This window comes from Mauremys mutica, chromosome 11, assembly GCF_020497125.1.
Source record: "Mauremys mutica isolate MM-2020 ecotype Southern chromosome 11, ASM2049712v1, whole genome shotgun sequence".
Lineage (NCBI taxonomy): Eukaryota > Metazoa > Chordata > Testudines > Geoemydidae > Mauremys > Mauremys mutica.
Window position 1 is genome coordinate 26,674,606 of NC_059082.1, and position 25,785 is coordinate 26,700,390.

General features: G+C 44.2%; 1 protein-coding gene across 2 annotated transcripts in view; it reads left to right on the top strand.

Moving 5' to 3' along the window:
- Nucleotides 1–459: 459 nt before the first annotated feature.
- LIPC (lipase C, hepatic type) overlaps nucleotides 460–25,785 on the top strand; it is a 77,488-nt gene continuing 52,162 nt past the window's right edge. Inside the window, exons 1-2 of one of the 2 annotated variants that reach the window (XM_044978982.1) lie at nucleotides 460–548; nucleotides 757–886. In XM_044978982.1, coding sequence (XP_044834917.1) covers nucleotides 805–886 — 82 coding nt within the window. In that variant the 5' untranslated portion in view covers nucleotides 460–548; nucleotides 757–804. The remainder of the gene's footprint in view (nucleotides 549–756; nucleotides 887–25,785) is intronic. The other variant, XM_044978983.1, reaches the window with a different exon arrangement.

The following is a 25,785-nucleotide window of genomic DNA, read 5'->3' on the forward strand; positions in this document are numbered from 1 at the left end:
ACCCTGTCACAGCACAAATAGAGTACACACCTTTATAGTGACATTTGTACACATCACAATTATTAACCCCTGCTCTGATTTCCAGTAGACAATGTACCATGCAATGACTTTTCTTTGAAGTCACCCCTACACTTACTGCAGTTATTCTTATTAGTGGAGGGAAATGTCAGTTAATTGTGCTTTGTTAATGAATTTCTCACACAAGATAAAAATCTGCCTGCTTATGTTAAACTAAAAAACATTTTTTTCTTGTACAAAAGCAGTCATCTATTATAGCTGAGGTTAGCAAAACTGTTTATTAAGTGAGGCATTTCAGCGTATCATGTTTGATTCCCCCTCACCGGCTCCCCTCTACACACACAAACCCCAACTTGGATGTCTCTAGATTTGTGAACTATTTAGATTAGTCTTTTCCTTTAGTCATTTTGCAATATGTTCAGACTGAGCCAACCAACTTTGAGCTAACTACCCACGACCTTCAGCTGCATTTCAGAACAGAATATTCACCCTCATTGTGATCTGTTCAAAACTGAGCATTGCTGAATAAGGTAGGGACCCAGCTCTAAATTTAATTTCTGCCAAAAGCAACATAAAATGAAAATGTATTTGGATGAAAGTAAATTCAGTTCACATTAGAGTGAGGCACAGAAAGAAAATATTGGAACAGTGAACAGAACACTTAAAGGTTAAAGGTTAACGATTAATGGGTAACCATTTCTTCCAAAGTATTGATAATCTTCTATGTCTCTTTGGCAGCAGAAAATTAGTAGTGAAAGCCTCAGTGTTCGTGTGGAAAGAGAAGAAATGAGAAGTTTCCGATTTCTCTCACTTTTGTTGCTTTTCTTCATCTTTACTCAAGCAAATACACATGGAGGGAAGAAAAAAGGTAATATACTAGATAATGTAACTAGCAATCATGATTTTTGTTTCAAAGTTTGTGCTATAAAGATTGAGATACTGAATCCTTGGGATTCAGCATGCTTTTTTCAACATTACGTTCTCTTAATCAAATGCATGGCATTAAAATGACATTTATAAGAAAATGTAACTGTTTTTAAATGAGAGGAAACCATTCTCAAAGAATGTAGCCATAAGGTAATCTGACCTCTAACATGTTTGTTGACAGTTACGTTAAAAAATGTATTTGTTTGAAAACTCTCTTGAACCAATAGTGCAATCTGCTCTGTGAAAAAATATTTTCTAAAACAGGGGAAAAGGTCTCCAGAAATTTTACAAATTGCTTCATTAATTTATTTATTGGTGGAGTGTCATTGGAGTGAAAGAGGTATATGTTTGAAATCTTGTGCCGGAGGAGTTGTGTGTACAATCATTAAGTTGTTGCACCTGCATTTTCCATGGGATTATGCCACTTTATGTCAGTGTCCCTCTGATTATTGAAATATGACAACCACAAAACTGTAGTACTAAACCTCTCTACTGTGACAAAGTTAATTTCATATTCAACCTTGTAAACCATACATTCTAAGTAGCAGTTTTCCTTTTTATCTAAGGTTATTTCCAATACTTTAAATCTGGAGGGGATAATATAGTTTCATCCTTGAACTGAGGTGAGATGTAGAGTTGTACATCTGCAGTATAAGTATGTCCTTTGTTGGTAACTGTGTAAGGTTTTATGATAACAATTCTATTAACTATTTCCTGTCAGAGGATACTATACATATCACTTGCACAGTGATTTCAATTTGGGGGCGGAGGGGTTCTGCACCCCAAGTTTCACTTTGTGTTTCAGGTCTGACACAACAAAAACTTGAAGAAAAACCTCAGTCAGAACCAGTTTCACTCAAAACTAGAATCTGTTCCAGGTTCCCACACAGCTGGGTACTTGAAAGGCTGACAACTCTTAGCAAAACATTGACAGGCCTACACTGAGTTTCAAATTTTTAATACAACTCAGATGGAGATTTGTTTGTAGTTTGGGGTTTGCAATGTAAGCTTTACCCATCTCCATTCCAAACCTTGTGTATTAAAAGTTCAGGTCATTCATCAAAAACATGACAGCAGGTCACTGTACCCCAGTTCCTCTAAGGTCAGAAGGCTCACTTGATGCCAGTGCCTACTCTCTCTCCCTTACCATCTCTGGCACCTTTTATAACATTCCTTTTTGTAATCTAGGCCCAATTATGTCAATGGACTCCACTTGTTTGCTCTTTGATTCCCTAGCTTAGAACCTACCTAGACTTCCAAGAAGCACGTTAAGCATGTGTCCCATTAGCGTTAGCAGGCACATCCACATTACTGTCTTTTTTAGACAAGATACTGTTGATTTAAAAAACAAGAATAGGTAAAGCTAAAAAATATTTTTTAAGAAAATCTGCTCTGTTCTCATCTGCACAGAACAGGGCTAGAATGGTCTGCAGAGCTTAGTTACAAAGGTTAAAATCTGGTTGCAGCAGCCTTGCATACCAGTGTCAGAATTCTTGTCTCACATGAGTTTTATACCACTATAACTCTTGACCTCAATGGAGTTACTCAATTATTCAAGTAATAACCATTATTCTTAAGGATAAAAAAATCAAAATGTGTACAGTAGTCTAAGTTTCAGGTTTGAAGTACATAGAATGACACTCCTTTCAACTGGATTTGAATTTGTAGTTAGGTTAGACTTGGCCCTTCACCCTTTCAAAGCAGGGAAATTAAGCACCGGCTAGTTTATTGTGTGAAGGTATTTAGGATGGGAAGACACTAGCAGATGTCTTTTACTTCAGTGGGATTTGTGGGTCATTGTTGCCTCAGAACAGTCAAGCTCTTTAATTTAGGACATCTACATATGGATTTAGGAGTTAAACTAAGTATCCACATTTGAAAATTTTGGTCCAAAGACTGGTCTGACTGGTCTCTGCTTACATGTTGAAGATCCAGATCCCATTACATTCCTTGTGTCCTTTGCCAAAATTCCCCACCCCCCCACACACACATATACCATCGGTGGCTGCATTTCATTAGAGAAACTGTATAGACATACAGCAGCAAAGTCCTTTGGAATTAAGAGTTCTATCACCTAAAGGTTACTCCTCCTTTGAGGGCTTCATTGAAGATTTTCAAGATCTGGCTAACCTCAAAAGTGAAACTCCAGACAATCTTTCCCATCAAAATCCAAAATATAACTTCAGTCTAATTAATTAAAGACCCTTTTCTTTGTTCATGGAAATACCCAATACTAGGGTCTAGAACAAAGAACTAGCCATGCATCAAACAAGCTTCAATGTTTTCTTCTAATGCAAATGACTGAACATCTTAATGAGGGGCTTACATTCACCAGAAGAAGAAAACATCATAGGCATTCACTTGACTTGTGCATTGCTTTCCTTTTCCTGCTACTATTCACACAGTAGAATCACATCTCACAGTAAAAAAACTGGAACAAAGTACATTTTCTTGATAATGCAGTAGTGCATCTACACAGCACTGCAGAAATGTTGTTAATTGTTTGTGGTTTTCTTCATTCCTTTCAGAGCAGAAGAGGTGATATCATTTTAATGGGAAATGTCAATAGATACATTTATTAAATTATTTTCTGAAATGCTTGTTGTTGTTTACCACTGGCTTATGTGGCATATCTTGTCATATGAGAGCTATGCTCAATCTACTTGAAGTTTCAGGGTTAATAGTGGGATTTCATTAACTACATTAATAATGCTGTTTTCAACTTTACATTGCTCAGCAGAGTAGTCTTAGCATAGTGACTTCTTTTCCTACATATTAGGTACAGCTAAGAATGGTTTGCCAAAGCTAAGTCAGGCTTCATATGTAGTCAGAGCGCGTGGCAGTATTTGGATGGGCCAGCAGCCACTTCCAAGCAGCATGCATAAGATTTCCTAGCAGAATAAGCAATAACTGGCAAAAGAGACAAAAGGGGCCATCTATCTGCACATGCCAAGCCTGGGTGATAAAATTCATTACTTTGGCAATGGGCCAAAATGAATTATGATCCTCTTCAGATAGATGTGGAAAACAAACCTTAAACTATGCCCCTTTCAAAACAATTTACTGAAGAATTTCCCTCTAAAATGGTTTACTCAACAATGCATTTGTGAAAAACAGAGGCAGTTTACACAGTTAGGAACTCTTACTTGTTAATTACTCTGATTTCATAAAAGTTGCTCCAGTACTTACCCATTCGTGTGCTGTAACTTCCCTGAAAGTGTTAACTTGTAGAAGACTAATTTCCTTCATAAGCAGCTAGCAACAGTCTCGTGACCTCACATTATGATCAGCCAATGAAAGTTTATTCTGTTAAAGCATGCTTCGTGGTCTTGGCAGTTGGATGTATGGCAACCTGACAGCACGTACCCATGCACACACACACTGTTCAAGTTGCTTGTGCAGTTTCAATTACGTTCATTTGAATTAGTCTTTTACCAGTAATACAAAATAGATTTTACTCTTCTAATTGGCCTCCAGATTCAGATACAACTACACAAAGTGCAACATATAGTAAATACCAAAAAGGAGGTGACAAAGAGGAACCCAATTGAAACTGATTATGAATGGAGAAGCTATTCATACATACAGCTCTCTGTAACAAATTAAGCCACCTTGCACCACACAATTTGGATTTGCACTACAGTAGTCCTATGACTTACTACTATTCAAGAATTTGATTCTCCCACTCTTACTCCCATGGCATACGACCTTACTTTGCAGCTGAAGTTACTGGGACCACTCATAGAGTAAGGTATTATACAATGGGAGTAATGGTGTCAGAATAAGGCCCCAAGGCAGCAAACAGACCCCTATTTCCAGTCACTGTAGCTTTGGAGTAGACAGACTCCCACAAGGCTCTGCTTCCATGGCATGTTATCCTACACGTTCTTTGCTAAGCAAACATATAAACACAGAGCTAAGATTAGATTGGTCATTTTCATACATCTGTATATTAAACTATTTACCCATAGTTCTCTTATTTCAGGGTCAAATGTTCTGTAGCGTGCCATGAGTGATTTTATTCCCTATTTCAAGTACCACTGCTCTACCATTGGGTAATGAGGGGTCATGAGGCATGTTGGAGGACATCAATTAATGTTTAACTCTATGTTCATAACTCCTCATTTCATAAGGCCACTCAATTAGAAGCCCAGTCAAATGTAAACTTGTGCTCTTCAATCACTTACAATAAATGCTGGCTATAAAAAACAGTCCAGATGAATTCTGATTTACCAGGATGTCCACATTAATAAATGTTAGCAATTACTTAAACTTCAGACACTGTTCAGGAACAAATCCTATTTGCCTGGAAACTTAAAAATGTTTCTTTATAGATACACTAATGTTTATATTTTACAAGACACACACCATGGTAAGATGTGGTATTAGAGGGTCAAGTGGGTATTGTTTTGGTTTGATCTCATCTCTAGTTGGCGATTTTCTGATTTGGGGATGAGAAGCAGCTGGTAGTTTTAATTTTTATGTAACTGAATTTTAACCTAGGCCAATAGCTCTCGAACCCTCAGGGAGTTTCTGTATTCACTACATATCAAATACATAAAATATTTTGTATTACACTAGCAATATTTCCACTCCAGAGCTTACATTGTACTGATGAACTATCTTTAAACCATTTGAGAATGGACTGTGTCTAGGATTGTTACTGTTATTTGGGGGAATGCTTGAGAAGTGCTGCATTTCTCACCACTGATTACAACCTCTGTAGTGATATATTGTTTATTACATATATGGGGAAATAAATACAAATATGAACTAACTGATGTTTGTAAGACATCTTGAGGGAAGCTTAGCCTCCAGCTTATCTCAGATACTTGATTTGTAAACTATGTATCTTTGCTAAATTGTATTATGTAAGAATCTAAGGGCCTTTCCATGTTTATTCAACCAAAGTTCTTAGGAGCGATTTAAACACCATTTTAAAATGACTTGTCCTAGACTCCAACCCAAGTGCTCTCCCCTGGAAGTTCACTAGGGAAAGTGGTTACCAAACCTTTTTCAGGCAACTGAAATATAACAAAGACTGATCTTGGCTACATTAGCCAGTTTCTATTCAAATGTGTACGTCTAACCGACAACAGAGTTCCATAGCTATGAATCCCATTTTCACAAGTGCATACAATTCAGAGAGCTGGCTAGCAGTAGCTTATCTGGACTCAGAACAGAGGCTCACCATTGAGAACTAAATTGTCACAGCCTTTACTCAGCCATGCAGGGGAGTAAGGTCTCCTCTGTTTAACTGGCTTAGATAGTAACACCAGCTGCAGAGGGGAAGATGGTGCTGCTTCGATGATGAGGTTTGACTTTGGTTCAACCCACCTCAACCCCCAAAGTAGATGAACAGGTGCAGTAGGAGCAGTAAACTGTTCTGTGAAAAGGATAAAATACCTTCCACCCAAGCACAAGGGAGGAATCGTAACCCAACCAATTCATTCTCTGGTCTGCTCCTGGGATGGTGCAGCTATGAGGTTGTAGGAAGTTTGTAAAATGGCCATCTAGACCTAAAGTAGAGAAGGGAGCTTAGATTATCAGTCTCGCAAGTCTTAAGCACCAATACCAGCAACTGGGGAGCAACTGCAGTGGAATACTGCATTGACAGCCAGCTGGCTCATCACCCAGTAATTTATTGTGCTCCATCTCCATCATGCTTACCTTCTGCTTACTGGGGAATAGAAATTGAAATCTACATCATTATGCAAGCTTGTTCTTTTAACGGAGAACAGTTTTTTTGTAAAGAAAATAATAGACTGGAATTTTCTTAGCAAATGAGATCAAAGTCATGACAGCTGAGGAATTAGCAAGAGGTGCTGCATGGGGAAATCCTAAGTGACTGATGAGGTTTTAAAAAAGTATGTAATGTAAGATGTGCATGTGCGTGTGGTATTGAACTTTTGTGCTTCCTTTAGTTACAAAGGGTGCAGTTTTGCCATCTTTACTGGTACTGAGTAGTAAAGTAGTCCAACTGAAATTCATAGGACTACTTGTGCAGAAAGGTACTACTCAAAGGCAGAATTTGAGCCCTAGATTTTAGGGTTATCTTTACAAAAATAGTGTTCCAACTCCAAAAACAGAGTTGACCTGTACCTGTTGTTCACTTGGGCAAGACAAGGTCAACAAGAAAGAAATGAAACACCATGTGCACTGTACAATGCTCACAGATAAGGATGTTTCAAGTTCAGTCAAGGATATGAAGCATACAGAGTTTACTGAATGAAAGGAGTTTTGCTCTCTGTGAGGTAGATTCTACCACTTTGCCATAGCTCTGCACTGGTAGACGGGTGGAGCTACCTTAGGGTGATTGGACAGCAAGTGTGAAAAAAATCAGGATGTGGGAGAGGGTGGTAATAGGCGCCTATATAAGGAAAAGCCCTGAATATCAGGACTGTCCCTACAAAATTGGGACATCTGGTCACCCTAAGCTAAGAGGAGCACAGGGAGGCTTTCAGAATACCTCCTAGTGCACAGAAGCATATAGGTATAATATACCCTTTCAAGAAGGGCGACATAATCCTCTCCTTAAATTTATTGCAGCAGGACCATTTCTAAAAAGAAACATGACCCCCCACACACTATGGAGTCAATGTCGTGAGGAACGGAGTACCTCAACTCCCATAGATATGGTAGTATCCTTCGCAGAAGGAAAAAAAAGCATGACTTGGTTGTAACAACTATAAAGGAGATTCTTAAGTGAAGCCGCTGGACGCAGATGCAATGTGGCTGTCTCTATCTTCCAAACTAAGTAGAGCCTGTGCTGCTTATTGTCACTATTTCCCCAAATCCCATTCGGGACTAAGCAGAAATGGAAGGGGCTGATTACTACACTTCATACTTCAATGGTTCTGGAGGGCACTCGAATTTGTATGATTGAGTTCTTGACATCTAACATTTAAAAGTACAGTAGCAGAAAGTTAAACTAGTTTCTTCATAGACCCCTCCCTTTGCACTCCTTTATGCATGGGATGGAGGGAACTAAATACAAGTGTGGCCAGAGAAGACAGAAGAAAGGAAATGGAGGTTTTGTGACATGCTTCTCCCTCCTTATGAAACAGCTAGCAGCAGTTTCAGGGCTCCATGTCTTGAATCTTTTTTGCTTGTTATTTTTATGATTCTATACTATATTGCCTCTTTCAAGCTCAATTTATATATCCAGCAGTCTGTTTGTAAAATCAAATATTTTAAGTAAAATAAGAACGTGCTAGCTCTAGACTGCCATATAAGAAGTGTCTGTATATTCTCTAAACACCTTCAGCTTCTCCTTTAAATGAAATGTTCTCTGAATATCTGTGAGCAGGTGAGTTCTCATAAGCCAACCTGAAATGTTTAGGTTCTGAGCTGCTTTCCATTTATGAAGGACAAACATTTTAAAGGTTAAACTGGCTAAACTAAAAATTCTCATCTGGTTTTCTGTTACACTGAATAATTCTAGTCTTAAAAAAAAAGGGTGGGGAATAAAATACTGAAACATCAGAAACTGACAGCTTATCAGCTCAGAGACTAAAATATCTAAATATGCACAAAAGGACACGCCACAGAACATATGCATCAGATTAGCAGTCAGTGCTTTCCAACTCAGGTCATTCTTTCTGATCTCTTCTTAACCATTCTGGACTGAGCCCCAGGCAACCTAAACAAATGAGTCTCAGGTTTTTAGTAAGTGATAGGTTTTCTATGTTGTGTGCTCCATAACCCACTATTAAGCCTTGCCTACACTTACCGGAAGATCAATGCTGCGACAATCGATTTAGCGGATCTAGTGAAGACCTGCTAAATCAACCGCCAATCACTCTCCCATTGACTTCTGTTCACCACCTGATCAAGAAGAGTAAGGGGAGTCGGTCGGAGAGCGTCTCCCATCAACATCGCATAGTGTGGACCCTGCGGTAAGTAGATCTAAGCTACATTGATTTGAGTTACGCTATTCATATAACTCAAATAGCATAGCTTAGATCAACTTTTCCCTTTAGTGTAGGCAAGGCCTGAGTAACTCAATTCGTTCCCTTACTACCTAAATTCATTTTTTTTAAAGACAATAAAAATGAATGTTTGTACTCAGGAAGTAGCCAAAGGACTCCAAAACTTTCCAGAAAGAAGGTTGTGTTGGGAATATCTTTTAATGTTGGTGTGACATACTTATTTCTGCAACAAACTCTCTTAATAAGGATCCATGCCAGCTTCCATTTAAGTCAATGGCAGGTTATCCATTGAATTAACCAGAGCTGGCTCTGGCCCAATAAGAGATTCCAATATCCACAGTAGTTTGTGCGCTGTAGTAGAGCATCTAACAGTTAATACTTAGTCCTGCCATGACTGCAGGGGACTAGAATAGATGACCTCTCGAGGTCCCTTCTAGTTGATGCTTCTATGAAGGGTGCCATGTAAACCAAAATTTTCAAGCTTGCGTGCCTACAGTCTGGCACCTCAATCCATAAATAGGTCCCTAAAAAAGCTTCAGTTAAAGCACTTAACTGTAAGCAATCAAGTATAAACATTTTTGTCCTGCTGCTCACAACCCCACCCCACTAATACAGCTCAAGGGCAAGTGGAGAGATGCTTTTTGCCAAATTTAGAACCCAATAGAAAAGTCACAGGTTCTATATTTAGAACAGAAGAGTTGACATTCTAGATCCATTTAGCTCTGGAGAAATATGAGGTCTAGTCTGCTTGATTTTTGTTTTATTTTTTCTAGCCACATTCCAGTGGGTGCTCAGCACTTTAAGTGCATAGTTAAGCATGACTTGCAAGCTTAAGTGTAGGTTCCTATTTTAGCACTTCTCTAATCACATTTGTATACAAGATTCCATTCTGTAGATATCCTCAAATCTGAAGGAAGTAGAAATCAGCCCCAACTTTCAGCCCCAGTAAATTCTGCTATTACTACTTATTCCCTATTAGATAAAAACCTAAAGACTGCAGTGGACAGATTCTGATCTTAGCTACCCAATAGTAAAAATTGGGAATATCTCCATCAGCTTCTGTGACTACTTTTCGACTGACTGATGCACAAGAGCAGAATTTGGCATTTGTTTTCTTAGTAGTGACTGTAGTGATTTTATTTGCAGTTCCTGGCTCCATTAGAATGTAAAGGGCATCTTTCTCCTCTAATTTCATGGATTGATTTCTAATCATTTTATCAGCAAGAAAAAAAAAGCAGAAGGAGCCAGTTCTGTCACTCTGCTGATTGCTTGTGAAAGGGTTAAGGGGGGGGGGGACTTTTCTGTCTGATGCTAATAATATTTACATTAAGGTGGTCTAGGGCACACTTCCCCTTGAAAAACTAAAGCTAATATGATTATTTTCTCCATAGTCAACAATGTAGTCTGCCAGTCAAAATAAAAACCTCTACCTCTGAGCTCTCTGGACATTTGCCCAAATTAAAGCCTAGATTTCCCTCAGACCCCTTTGTGCATACTTACACAAATTAATTCTAAGTATTGGAGAGAAAACGTTTAACTATGAATGAATGATCCAACTCCTGTTCCAGTTTTCTTTCCAATATTGCCAGTTTTAACAAGGTGATTTAACTCAGAATATCAGCCTCTGTAAGTAATACCCTACAGTGGGATAGATTTGACAGATCTGTTTGCCCTTCTCTGCCGCCTCTCTCTCTCTCTCTCTCTCTCTCACACACACACACACACACTTTTAGATCATTACTCTAAATTTATACTAAGTACAGAACCATGAGAGCATGAGCGTTCACAAACATATTCACAGAAATAAAATCTCAGTCCTCCAAGGACCAGAACAATTTATTTTATGCATTTCAGTGCCAAGGCAGGTCAGTGAAGTTATTATTAGTATTAATTAGCACTCCTACAAGCTATTGAATTCTTTACCTGCAGCCAAGAGGCATGCAAGACAATACAGAGATCAGATAAAAACAAAACTTCAGAGGAAAGAAACTCTCCACAGAGAGTCTGTTTAAGAATTTGTAAAGAAAAATCATTTGGTCCTACTAATTATAGACAGACCATGTGTTATATGTGGTATAAGAGACCACAGACAGATAATTCGCACACTCAGCTCAATCATGACAATGTACTTTCAGGTCTGTGCTTTATGAGTCTGAATATACATGAAAATTGACGACTCCTCCAAAAATCTGAACTACAAATATCAGGGCTGACTCAGAGGTCCAAAACCAAACTGATATCAGTTATGAAGTGGTCTAAGAATTGATGAAAGTCCACCAGCACATCATTCTCTATATTGCCACTATATGCATATTCTAAAAGTGCCATGAGACCAGAAGTCTGACAGTAGCTCTCATTATTAAAAGACACTGAGATTTCATTGAGGGAGCTGCTGGAGGATTTATTTGGGAGAAAAAATAATATTTAAAATCAGTGGCCTTGTCTACACTACAAGACTATTTCGAATCTACTTAAGTCGAATTTGTGGATTCGACCTTATGAAGTCGAATTTGTGTATCCACAGTAAATACACTAATTCGAATTTCTGAGTCCACAGTAACGGGGCTGGCATCGACTTTGGAAGCGGTGCACTGTGGGAAGCTATGTACACCAGGCCAGCGAGTACATTAACCGAAAGGGCTACTTTTCAATGGTGCTGCAAGCACTGGTAGACCATAGGGGACGTTTTACCAACATCTTCGTTGGGTGGGCGGGCAAGGTTCATGACGCGTGTGTGTTCAGGAACTCTGGTCTGTTTAAACGCCTCCAGGCAGGTACTTTCTTCCCGGACCACAAAATAACGGTTGGGGATGTGCAGATGCCTACAGTGATCCTCGGGGACCCAGCCTACCCGCTAATGCCCTGGCTCATGAAGCCCTATACAGGCGCCTTGGACAGAGAGAAGGAACTCTTCAACTACCGGCTGAGCAAGTGCAGAATGGTGGTGGAGTGTGCTTTCGGACGTCTCAAGGGGAGATGGCGGAGCTTACTGACTCGCTCGGACATCAGCGAAAAGAATATCCCCGTAGTTATTGCTGCTTGCTGTGTGCTACACAATCTCTGTGAGAGCAAGGGCGAGACCTTTTTGTCCGGATGGGAGGTTGAGGCAAATCGCCTGGCTGCAGTTTACGCTCAGCCAGACACCCGTGCCGTGTGTATCCGGGAGGCTTTGAAAGCAAGTTTCCTCGGAGAGCAGGGTAACCTATGACTCTCCACTTGCTTTCAAGAGAAACTGACCCTGGGCCTGTGTCTGTATGTGTCAATTTCGATCTGCGGTTACATACCCCGTTCTCCAAGTTTCCCCCACTTCCAAAGCACGTTTTAAAGCAAATTAATTGTTACACTCATTATTAATAAATCTTTGTTTTACTTTGCATTTCTGTTCAGGTGTTGAAACATGGACGCATACTGTGCTGGGCACGGTGTGCACTGATGTACAGACCGCTTGTTCCATAGAGGAATGACATCCTCCTGCTCCTACATAGGTCTCTGGGGTGGGGGACGGTTGCAAGTGGTTGTGCATGAAGGGGAGGGATTCCAGGAAGGGGTGGGTTTGCAGGAAGGGGCGAGTGGTGCCTTCTTTGGATAGGGGTTTGGATGACGGCAGTGGGCTGCGGGTTTGGGCGTAGGAAGGGGTGAGGGGTGTGGGGGAAGGGTGAGTATCTTTCCGTGGATGAGGGCTCTTGTTGGGGCTCAGGGCAGCGGAGAGGCTCGGTGCTACGGTGGAAGTGCATGGTAAGGGCAGCGTGCCTTAACATTAAGGGGGTGGCAGGCGCTAGGACCCTGGACAAGCATACACATCACAGAATGACCCAGGGCAGCATACACCACACAGAGTGACCCTGGTGCCTACTGACTGCAGTGTGTGTGTGCCCTGCAGTTGATCATGGCCCCAAGTCTGTACCCTGGTAATGTAGGCTATACCATGCAATTATAAATCCCTTCCCCCCCCCCCCATACACAAAAAAATCCTCTGACACGAAAGACGTGACCGAAACAGTGAATAACAGCAAACAGCTTTTAATAATCTAATACACAGTGGGGGGATGAAACTTGGATTTGGGACTGGGTGAGCCTGTAAGGGAAGCACTTCTACAAATGTATAGCGTGAGAGGTGTGTGGTACATTAGCGCTATGCAGTGGTGCAGTGACAGTTCTCACGGCCCCTACCGCCCCTCCGTCTTGTACTTTTGGGTGAGGGGGGGGGCAGGACTTCTTGGCGGGGGAGGGCGGTTGCAGATATACTGCAGGGGGGCTCTGTCCTCCTGCCTGCTGTCCTGCAGAACATCAACAAGGCGCCGGAGCGTGTCCATTTGCTCCCTCATTAGGCCAAGCAGCGTTTGAGTCGCCTGCTGGTCTTTCTGCCGCCAGCTATCCTCCCGTTCGATGTGTGTGCGATGCTGTTGACATAGGGTCTCCCTCCACTGTCTCTGCTCTGCCGCCTCGGCTCTGGAGCAGGCCATCAGTTCCGCAAACATCTCGTCCCTAGTCTTTTTCTTTCGCCGCCTAATCTGCGCCAGCCTCTGCGAGGGGGATGCCGGGGCAGTCCGGGAAAGAGCCGAAGCTGTGTGATGGGAAAAGTAACTGATTTCCTTGAACAGATACATGTTTGCGAACAGTGAACACAGTCTAGTCAGTTTCTCTGAACAAGACCATACAGGGCAACAAGTCTCACGAGATCTCAGGACAAGTTCGAGATTTCGGAATACGCTCTCATTGGCTGCGGCATTGCACAGGAGAGCGGACAAGTGGGGAAAGACAGCTGAATCCGTCTAGCAGACAGTCCTGGTAAGCCTTACAGTACATTCTGCTTATCAGTTAATGGATAGTTGTGCCCTCCCGCTAAAGGCAATCTGGAAATCATATACTCTGACCCTTTTCCAGCCACTCCCGCCAGTGCACGGGAAAGATCAATGTATGCTTTTCCTATGTGGCCTACAACACGTGGCTGTTAAGCGAGGGTCATTGTTATGCAAAGTAAAAGTCAACCATTCACAACAGTAACAATACACTAATTGCCCTAATTAGATGCAGCATTTCATGAACGAGATCACCCTGATGTGGGTCCCTCGGAGTCACAAAGAGCGGATGCTAAGGGAAGCCCTGCAGAGACCAGGACCATATGCGGCCATGCTTGTGGAGGCAATGATTCCCATCTACATAAGGATGTCCTGGTGCGGAAGAGTGTGCTTCCACGGAGCACCCAACAAGGCACCTCTCCCCAGGAACCTCCTGCGGAGGCTTTTCGAGGACCTAAATGAGACCTTTCTTGAATTGTCCCTGGAGGATTATTGTTCAATCCCTATATGTATGGACCTACTTTTCATATAGTTTTTCATTGAAAATTTTATATATAGCATTTCTATTTTTTTATACCTGTTTTATAAAAAATAAATGTTTACATGTTTATAGCACTTACCGCCTGATCCTTCCCCTGATTCAGAGTCCGGGTTAACGGCTGGGGAGGATTGGTAGGGGATCTCTGTGAGGGTGATGAAGAGATCCTGGCGGTTTTGTGTTCGCTGTCGCCTGCGCCGTCCTCCACAGACCCTTCCTCATCTTCCCCATCGGCGAACATCGAGGAGGAACTGTCCAGGTTCACTATGCCATCCACTGAGTCCACGGTCACTGGTGGGGCAGTGGTGGCAGACCCACCTAGAATGGCATGCAGTGCCTCATAGAAGCGGCATGTCTGGGGCCAGGCTCCGGAGCGTCCGTTTGCCGCTCTGACTTTTTGGTAGCCTTGTCTCAGGTCCTTGATTTTCACGCGGCACTGCATTGCATCCCGGCTGTATCCTTTCTCTATCATTGCTTTGGAGACCTTCTCAAAAGTCTTTGCATTCCACTTGCTGGAGCGCAGCTCCGACAGCACAGACTCCTCGCCCCACACACCGATCAGATCCAGGACTTCCCGGTCTGTCCATGCTGGGGACCTCTTTCTATTCTTGGATTGGCCGGACTCCTCTGCTGGAGAGCTCTGCATCATTGCAAGTGCTGCGGAGCTCGCCCCGATGTCCAGCCAGGACGTCAGATTCAAAGTGCCCAGACAGGAAAATGAATTCAAATTTTCCCGGGTCATTTCCTGTGTGGCTGGTCAGAGAATCCAAGCTCCGACTGCTGTCCAGAGCGTCAACAGAGTGGTGCACTGTGGGATAGCTCCCGGAGCTACTAAGTTCGATTTGCATCCACACCTAGCCTAATTCGAGCTAGCCATGTCGAATTTAGCGTTACTCCACCTGTCGGGGTGGAGTACCGAATTCGAACTAAAGAGCCCTCTAGTTCGAATTAAATGGCTTCCTGGTGTGGACGGTTGAGCGGTTAGTTCGAATTAACGCTGCTAAATTCGAATTAAAGTCCTAGTGTAGACCAGGCCAGTGATTTTATTGGGATTAAGAGACAATCCACAGGGAAATCTTAAATCCTGAGATACAAATACTATGAAAAATAAAATACAGCTATTACATGAATTAAGAAACAAGATATTTTGTAAAACATGACACCAAAGTACTAGCCTCCAAGAGAGAAATGCATCAATGGGTATTAGCCAAGATGCTCACGGATGCAACCCCATGCTCTGGGTGTCCCTAGCCTCTGACTGCCAGAAGCTGAGAGTGGATGACAAGGGAGGGATCATTTGATGATTTCCTGTTCTGTTCATTCCTTCTGAAGCACCTGGCACTGGCTACTGTTGGAAGACAGGTTACTGGGCTAAGTGGACCACTGGTCTGACCCAGTGTGGCTATTCTTATATCCTCCACCTAACCTATCATATAAATCCCATAGGATTAGAAAGAAAGTGGATAAACTCTTCAGTCAGCAGACCTGGATTCACTCATATGCACTCTGTGAACTTGCACATAACCCACCCACCACCCATAATTTTGGTGCGGGGGGGCAAGGGGGAGCTGAACATCAGAAAAAATGGCCACAGCACAGCACCACTCACTCAGATTTAGCCCACTGCCTCCCCATCATGATGGGGCGGGGTGCAGATGGGCCAGTTTTGAGTGAGTGACATTTGTGACCTGGCACACAGGGTCACAGTGCTACTCTGGCCTGGGGTTCCCCAATGTCCATGCAAAAGCCCCAAAATTCTTTGCCTGTGCAATGTTACTCAGCATTCCCAGTGAAACTGATAAGCACAGTGAAGAAGCAGAGGCGGCCAAGAAAACAAAAAATAAGCACTGCATGTCTTGGTGAGATAAATCTAGGTACAGCAAGAGTGAATGGGAGGTCATCAGATGTAGACAGGCAAGTGAAGTTTAGCCCTTCATTAACCAAAACTAACTAGTCAGCTGAACACAGATACTTTCTGTGACAGGCTGGGGGCATGTCTGTCAAATTGTGAACTCCGTTTTGGTTTGTGAATGCCATTTTGTGATTATAACCTTCATTGTGACCTCCTTGTTGGATTATGGCACCCAGGTGGTGTTGAAAGCTAGTCTAATCCTGACAAGGTCAGTCTATTCTCTGTGCTTATGCTATCGGTGGGATACCTACCATGGGCCTAAACAAAGAGCCATCAAATCTGATGGGCTAGTAGTTTAGACTATCTGCAAGAACAATTAACAAGGAAGGAACTGCAGTTCCTCAGCCTCAGCCACATGGACCAGAAGGGGAGAGGGAGACTTTTAAAAAGATGGCTACTTCTCTGAGGTGGGGGCCAAAATGCATGTTATGGTGGCTAGCAAATAGACGAGGTTAAGGAGAGGAAGCGCTGCTTAGCCTGAGGACAGAGACCAACCCCAGAACTCAAAAAAGGGGTGAGATCACACAAGGCAGATTGGATTCAAGGACTGTTTATTTTCCAAAGATCGGTAACTCTCTAGTACTTTCAAGTGTCTATGGTTAAGAAATTCCTTTGCTAAGTCTGTACTCCTTGCTTTCCTGGCAGTTTAACTAGAAAGCAGAGCTCCTCCAGCTAGGTGGACTTTGGGTGAATGTATTTAAGCAACTGGGGGCACTGGTAGCAGGGTCCCACTGGCCAAGAGGAGTGTCAGACATGGGTGCAGCTATCATATCAATGTTTTTCAGAAGGCCTGTTGACTGCCACAAAGCAAGCTATCATTCTGATTGGCTGCCAGTAACATCATTATCTTTGTCAGTAACATGCAGTAAATGCACAAGTCTGAGTCTTCCTTATTCAGATATACCATTTCATGACACCAAAGAGCATTCTGAGGCCTGGTCTACACTAGGACTTTAAATCGAATTTAGCAGCGTTAATTCAAATTAACCGCTCAACCGTCAACACCAGGAAGCCGTTTAATTCGACCTAGAGGGCTCTTTAGTTCGAATTCGGTACTCCACCCCGACGAGGGGAGTAGCGCTAAATTCGACATGGCTATCTCGAATTAGGCTATGTGTGGATGCAAATCGAACTTAGTAGCTCCGGGAGCTATCCCACAGTGCACCACTCTGTTGACGCTCTGGACAGCAGTCCAAGCTTGGATTCTCTGACCAGCCACACAGGAAACGACCCGGGAAAATTTGAATTCCTTTTCCTGTCTGGGCACTTTGAATCTGATGTCCTGGTTGGACATCGGGGCGAGCTCAGCAGCACCTGCAATGATGCAGAGCTCTCCAGCAGAGGAGTCCATGCAATCCCAGAATAGAAAGAGGTCTCCAGCATGGACAGACCGTGAAATCCTGGATCTGATCGCTGTGTGGGGCGATGAGTCTGTGCTTTCGGAGCTGCGCTCCAACAAACGGAATGCAAAGACCTACGAGAAGGTCTCCAAAGCCATGGCACTCAGAGGATATAGCCGGGATACAACGCAGTGCCGCGTGAAAATCAAGGACCTGAGACAAGGCTACCAAAAAGTCAGAGCGGCAAACGGACGCTCCGGAGCCCAGCCCCAGACATGCCGCTTCTACGAGGCACTGCATGCCATTCTAGGTGGGTCTGCCACCACTGCCCCACCAGTGACCGTGGACTCTGAGTATGGGATAGTGTCGAGGGGCAGTTCCTCGGCGATGTTCGCCGATGGGGAAGATGAGGAATGGTTTGTGGAGGACGTCGCAGGCGACAGCGCTTACAATACCGCTTTCCCCGACAGCCAGGATCTCTTCATCACCCTCACAGAGATCCCCTACCAACCCTCCCCGGCCGTTAACCCGGACTCAGAATCAGGGGAAGGATCAGTCGGTAAGTGCTATAAACATGGAAACCTTTATTTTTTAAAAAACAGGAATAAAAAATATATAAAAACTATATAAAAACTTTTCCATATAAAACTATATAAAAAGAAGGTCCACACATATAGGGATGGAACAGAAATCCTCCTGGGACACTTCCACAAAGCTCTCGTACAGGAGCTCGAAAAGCCTCCGCAGGAGGTTCCTGGGGAGAGGTGCCTTATTTGGTGCTCTGTGGAAGCACACACTTCCGCGCCAGGCCATCCTAATGTACAGCGGAATCATTGCCTCCACCAGCATGGCAGCATACGGTCCTGGTCTGTGCAGGGATTCTAGCAGCATCCTCTCTCTCTCTCTCTCTCCGAGTGACCCGCCTCAGGGTAATCTCGTTCGGCGACTGCTGCATCTAATTAGGGCAATTAGTGTACTGTTACTATTGTGAATGCTTGACTTTTACTTTGCATAGCAATGACCTTCGTTTAACAGCCACGTGTTGGAGGCCGCAGAGGAAAAGCATACAGTGATCTTTCCCGGGCACAGCCGCGAGGGGCTGGAACAGGGTCAGACTTTATGCTTTACAGATTGCCTTCAGCGGGAGGGCACAGCTATCCATTAACTGTTAAGCAGCCTATAGTGTAGTGCTTACCAGGCCTGGCTGCTACACAGATTCAGCTGTACCGCCCCACTTGTCCGATCTCCTGTGCAAGACCGCAGACAATGAAAGCATATTCCGAAATCTCGAACTTGTCCTGAGAGCTCGTGAGACTAGGTGCCCTGTATGGTCTTGTTCACTGAAACTGAGTAGACTGTGTTCAGTGTTCGCAAACATGTATCTTTTCAAGGAAATCACTTCCTTTTTCCCATCACACAGCTGCGGCTCTTTCACGAACTGCCCCGGCATCCCCCTCACAGAGGCTGGCGCAGATTAGGCGGCGAAAGAAAAAGACTAGGGACGACATGTTCTCGGAACTGATGGCTTGCTCCAGAGCTGAGGCGGCCGAGCAGAGACAGTGGAGGGAGACCCTATGTCAGCACCAGTGCTCACACAGCGAACGGGAGGACAGGTGGCGGCAGGAAGACCAGCAGGCGACTCAAACGCTGCTTGGGCTAATGAGGGAGCAAACGGACACGCTCCGGCGCCTTGTAGATGTTCTGCAGGACCGCAGGCAGGAGCAGAGAGCCCCCCTGAACTGTATCTGCAACCGCCTTCCCCCGCCACAAAGTCCTGTCCCCCCCTCACCAAAAATCACAAGAAGGAGGGGCGCTAGGGGCCGTGAAAACTGTCACTCCACCCCAGCAGAGTGCTCATGTACCAAACAGCTCTCATTCCCTAAAGTATGAGAAGTGCTTCCCTTCCTGGATCACCCAGTCCCAAATCCAAGTTTCATCCCCCCACTGTGTAGTTGAGTATTAAGAGTAGTTTGTTGTTATTCACTGTTTCCGTCACGTTTTCCTTGTCAGAAGACTTTGTGTGAAGGGGGGGAGGGGTTTTTTAATTGCATAGGACAGCCTCCATTACCAGGGTACAGACTTGGGGGCAGGATCAACAGCAGGACACACACAGACTGCAGTCACTAGGCACCAGGGTCATTCTGGGAGGTGAATGCTGCCCCGGGTCAGTCTGTGAGGTGTATGCTGCCCCAGGGTCCTAGCGCCTGCCATCCACAAATGGCAAGGCAGGCTGCCCTTACCATGCCCTTCCACCCTAGCCACGAGCCTCTCTGATGCCCTGAGCCCCAGCAAGAGCCCTCATCCATGGACACATACTCACCCTTCCCACACACCCCTCACCCCTTCCTATGCCCCAACCCCCAGCCCAGAGCCTGCATCCAAACTCCGTCCCAAAGACGGCACCCCTCACCCCTTCCTGCAAACCCACCCCTTCCTGCACACCCACCTGCAACTGTCCTCCCCCCAGAGACCGCTGTAGGAGCAGGAGCCTGTCATTCCTCTAGTGTAGAAGCGGTCTGTACATCAGTGCACACCGTACCCACCACAGTCTGCGTCCATGTTTCAACCCTTGAACAGGAATTCATAATTAAAGAAAACTTTGTTAATAATCAGTGTTCCATTAAATTTATTTTAAAACGTGTGTTGGAAGGGGGGAAACCTGGAGAACGGGGTATGTAACCGCAGATCGAAGTCAACAATCACTGAAACAGGCTCAGGTTCAGCTTCTCTGTAAATCAACTGGAGAGTCATAGGTTACCCTGCTCTCCGAGGAACCTAGCTTTCAAAGCCTCCCGGATGCACAGCGCTTCCCGCTGGGATCTTCTATCGGCACGGCTGTCTGGCTGAGCGTAATCAGCACCCAGGCGATTTGCCTCAACCTCCCATCCCGCCATAAAGGTCTCCCCCTTGCTCTCACAGAGATTGTGGAGCACACAGCAAGCGGCAATAACAACGGGGATATTTTTTTCGCTGAGGTCCGAGCGAGTCAGTAAGCTCCGTCATCTCCCCTTGAGACGTCCGAAAGCACACTCCACCACCATTCTGCACTTGCTCAGCCGGTAGTTGAAGAGTTCCTTCTCACTGTCCAAGGCGCCTGTATAGGGCTTCATGAGCCAGGGCATTAGCGGGTAGGCTGGGTCCCCGAGGATCACTGTAGGCATCTGCACATCCCCAACCGTTATTTTGTGGTCCGGGAAGAAAGTACCTGCCTGGAGGCGTTTAAACAGACCAGAGTTCCTGAACACACGCGTGTCATGAACCTTGCCCGGCCACCCGACGTAGATGTTGGTAAAACGTCCCCTATGGTCCACCAGTGCTTGCAGCACCATAGAAAAGTAGCCCTTTCGGTTAATGTACTCGCTGGCCTGGTGGGCCGGTCCCAGGATAGGGATGTGAGTCCCATCTATAGCCCCACCGCAGTTTGGGAATCCCATTGCGGCGAAGCCATCTCTGACGACCTGGACGTTTCCTAGGGTCACTACCTTTGAGAGCAGTTGCTCAACGATTGCGTGGGCTACTTGAATCACAGCAAGCCCTACGGTAGATTTGCCCACGCCAAAGTGGTTCGCTACTGACCGGTAGCTGTCTGGCGTTGCAAGTTTCCAGAGGGCTATGGCCACTCGCTTCCGCACAGTCAGGGCTGCTCGCATCTGGGTGTCCTGGCGCTTCAGGGCAGGGGACAGCAAGTCACAGAGTTCAAGGAAAGTGCCCTTATGCATCCTGAAGTTTCGCAGCCACTGTGATTCATTCCAGACCTGCAGCACTATGCGGTCCCACCAGTCCGTGCTTGTTTCCCGGGCCCAGAATCGCCGTTCCACACCATGAACTTGACCCATTGCCACCATGATCTCCACTGCGCGGCGTACCCTGCTTTGTGAGAGGTCTGCGCCACTCTGTGACTTCCTGTCCTCACCGTGCTGATGGAGCCTCCTCGCCCGATTTCTCAGCAGCTGACTGTGGAAGAGGTGGACGATAAGGTGCGAGGAGTTGACAACGGCCATAAGTGCAGCGATGATCGCAGTGGGCTCCATGCTCGCAGTGCTGTGGCGTCCGCGCTGTAACCGACCAGAGAAGGGCGCGAACAGATTTCCCGCCGGCGCTTTCAGGGAGGGAGGGCGTGATTAACGGTTCAATGATGACAGTTACCCAAAACCACCCTCGACACATTTTTTCCCCCAGCAGGCATTGGGGGCTCTACCCAGCATTCCAATGGGCAGCGGGGAGTGCGGGAACTGTGGGATAGCTTCCCACAGTGCACCGCTTCCAAAGTCGACGCTGGCCCCGTTACTGTGGACTCAGACAGTCGAATTAGTGTATTTAGTGTGGATACACAAATTCGACTTCATAAGGTCGATTCCACAAATTCGAATTAAGTAGATTCGAAATAGTCTTGTAGTGTAGACGTACCCTAAGTTGTGCATTGCTGGGGTAGTCACACACCACCAGCCACAGGTCACAGTAATTGCCTGAATGTACATTGTTTCATGTCTTTTTGCTAAAATTAATTAATATAATGGGAGTTGTGGACCTGATTCCCCACATATCAGACTGAAAACAGCCTTTAATGACATGACAGAAATGAATGTCAGATCTGTCATGAACCTTTCCCTTCGTGCAAACATTAAGCAAAAAAACTCCCCCCCCAGAAACAGGCCTAGCTAACAGCATCACTAAAGTATAACTCTGTGGCTCACCCCTCCCAATCAGCTTTAAGAAAGGAAGAGAATTAAATATTCAAACGGATTATGATAACAAACAGTTTGGTCACTGACAGACTAATTCATAAAGTTACAAAGCTAAGTAAAGGTTGCCAAGCACTGATATTATAATAGGTCTGTATCCTGGCTTCAGATGTGCACTTAGTGCCTCCAGCAACCTGAAAAATGGAAGATTAAACACGGATCAGAAAGAATAAGGCACTTATTCTGGAATTTTCCATTTTGCTCTTAAGCTAGGGATGAATTTTTTTAAAACCACATTCAGCCTCCAAATTCATGCAGTCGGAGGATTCATAGAAGATCAATGGCTAATATATATTTTCTTTAACTGAGTTTTATTAATTTCAGCATTCCATAGTAAGAGTCTCTATTTGCATGACAAGACTTCAGTATTGGTATGGTTGGGCATAGAAATACAGTAGTAACAGTTTACTTCATGGTGCTTTGTTCTAATGCTCAGTCTGCTGAGAAAAGCTTTCAGTTGAAAGTAACCTAAAATTATTATATAAATATATATGAGCAAGCTAATTTGAAATAACATGACATGCTTTGATAAGCACATTTCATCTCATTCCCCAAACCAAGTCTCAGGTCTGATATTATGTAACATGACAGTCACCCACAAGTCTCTCATTAAATCAACATGTATATTGATGCTCTGCCTATGACATTTTCCTTTTGTGTAATGGACCTAAACCACATGAATCCAAAAAAATACAACTCATGCATTCAATATACTTGATCTTCAACAGCCAGTGATTTCTAGGACAGTCCTGTGACACTTCAGATATTCCAAACATGGAAGTGAATAAACTATCTCAGGATGGCAGCCACACAAATTACTTGAGTCAAGTTGTTAAAAAAGAAAAAAAATGCTGTGGTTATCGTCATTATAGTTCAAACTTGATGAGGGAATTTAGGATGTTGTTCTACTGGTACTAAGCCATGTATTTATTTTACTCAGGCCTAATCACTATTATATACACATACAGAAAGCACAAACAGGTTCCCTGCTTATGAAAGAATATGTAGCTAAAGTATGAAAATTCTTGTTTCCACTTGTTAAAAAATGTTATTTAAGCATAAGAATATAAAGTACAAATGTGCAATAATTTAAGTCTGAATTGCCTGAAATTTGGGGAAACATCCACCTGGAAACTTTGTAACTTGGTGTGAACCAGAAAACATATTTGAGTGAACTCTGCAGCTCTTAATTTTTCCTTTTCCTCCCTCATTCAGTTTCTATTGCAGGTGACAATAAGTAAGCAACCTAGTGCTTTAAAATCTGTACATTTATACATATTAAATCAAAGACTGAGTAAAATTTTGCTGTCAGTTTCAATTCAAATCCTGCTCCCACACCCAACTCCCTTCCATGAAGAAAGAGGCTTGTGAAGCAATGGAACTGGCATCACTGAGCTGTGCAAAAGTGGGCACAAGATTTAGGAACTCTGCACAGAGGGCATTCACCTCCTGTGAACTGCAGAGTTGCACCCCATAGGATCTCCTTGTTCCCAAGTACACAGAGGTTTTTGATTGGAGCAAGAAGATCCACAATTAGTGAACCAGTATTGGCATCTACTGCAGTACAGCTCTGCTACAGCTCTCTGACCTGTGGTGGCTTATTTTACGGTTCATTTAACATGTGAAGTTGTTTTGGATCAGTTAACCACTAAACATTTCAACTATCATGCCTGCTAACCAGTGTGCACCCCCTTCCTTCTACATTCCAACAAGCAGCAAGACAAGGTAGGGGAGAGGTTATGGTCAGCAGGGGCTCTATGTATTTTGCTGCCCCAAGCACAGCAGTCAGGCGGCTTTCGGTGGCACGCCTGCAGGAGGTCCACTGGTAATGCGGATTCGGTGGCATGCCTGCGGGAGGTCCACCGGTCCCGCGCCTTTGGCGTACCGGCCGCCGAATTGCCACCGAAGCCACGGGACCGGCGGATCTCCCGCAGGCAAGCCGCCAAAGGCTGCCTGACTGCCACCCTCATGGCGACCGGCAGGCTGCCTCCCACGGCTTGCCGCCCAGGCACACACTTTCTGCGCTGGTGCCTGGAGCCACCCAGATGGTCAGACAGGTAATCACCCATCCATATTACAAAAAGTTCCCTTCGTTGTCAGTCATTAGAAGTTAATAGTGGAGACCAAGGACCTTACCATCTCCAAGGTAGCTCTATCCAAGCCTTGGTGACTCTTGATACTTCAATCATGCCAACCCAGACATGTCTATGTGACTCCCACCCAGTCCATTCAATGCTTGTTCTCATGCTCCCAGCAGGAGTGTCTTTGGAAAGAAGCTAGCTTCTTGCAACCAAGTAGGTAGCCATACAAAAGCAAATGGGTAAACTGAGTCACAATTTTCATAAAAATACTGTAATTTCCCACAATCTCCACATCTGGCCTGTAGGTCTCAGAAAAGGGACGGGATATTTGAATGATATGTTACTATGCAGACAAAAAGCTCATAGCAGTGAGCTGTGGTGATGAGCTCTATAAACACACCAAAACAAATGCCTAAATAATAGAAGTGACAAGCTTGTACGAATAGGCTGTTGCATTGCAGTGTAGCCAAGTGAAATACGTATGCAACGTTCTTAAATAGAACTTCTAATAAAATGCTTCTCCTTTATTACATGAAAGGCTGGCTGTCAGAGTCGCTTGCAATACAATGGCCAAATTAAAATAAAATTAAAATTCCTTTTCTAGGCACCCGGCTTTACACTAAAGCAATAACAGAAGCATTCCTCCTTTGTTTTCTGTATGTAGGTTGCCAGTAAGAGGGGCATGGCTGGCTGGGTTTTGAAGGGCTTTTAAAAATAATTTCAGTGAAGCTTCTAATTTGATACTGGAAATCAACTATGTTCAAGAAGGCAGCCAGCATTCAATCAGCAAAAGAAAAAGTATGTTTTTTCTTGCTGCTCTACTGTGAGTGTTGGATAAAAAAAATCCAATGCAGCCAGTGTTGTTGTAGGTTAACAAAAGTGGAATAAGGAAATCCACATTTGTGAAACTTGGGAACATTGGCTCGAGAGTATGAAAATATTCTTAAGGGGACAATTCACCCCCCATCCATCACTGTGAGGAGCGCTCACAGTTACTTGAGCTTAGCAACGGACAAAGGTTTCCGAGTTCTCCTTTCATGATGCAGAGCCAGATTATGCCACTCAACCTAGGGCCAAGGTATTTATTTTCCTCATTTTACCCTAATCTGAAAAAAAATGCATTAAAGGACATTTTATGATAATGTATTTGCTTGGAGCAGGGGTCCTAACTTGGCAAAGTTCAATTCCTTGGAGGCTGGATTCTACAAGTAACAACCCACATGTCCTAAAACAACTCCTCACTATTCTTTTCTTTCCCCTTAATTAGCCACAGCTGCATTACTAGTTAGCTCTTTAAATAGCTGCCTAACAGCAAGCCTTGGAAATAACACCAAAAAAGGCTCTAAAGCTATGTGTATTCTGATTTGCAGACCATGATCTGAGAAGTCAGGAACAGCACAGCTGGTTTTGAGGCTACATTCACTCAGGGCCGCCCAGAGGATTCCGGGAGCCCGGGGTCTTCGGCGGCGGGGGGCCCTTCCGTTCCGGGACCCGCCA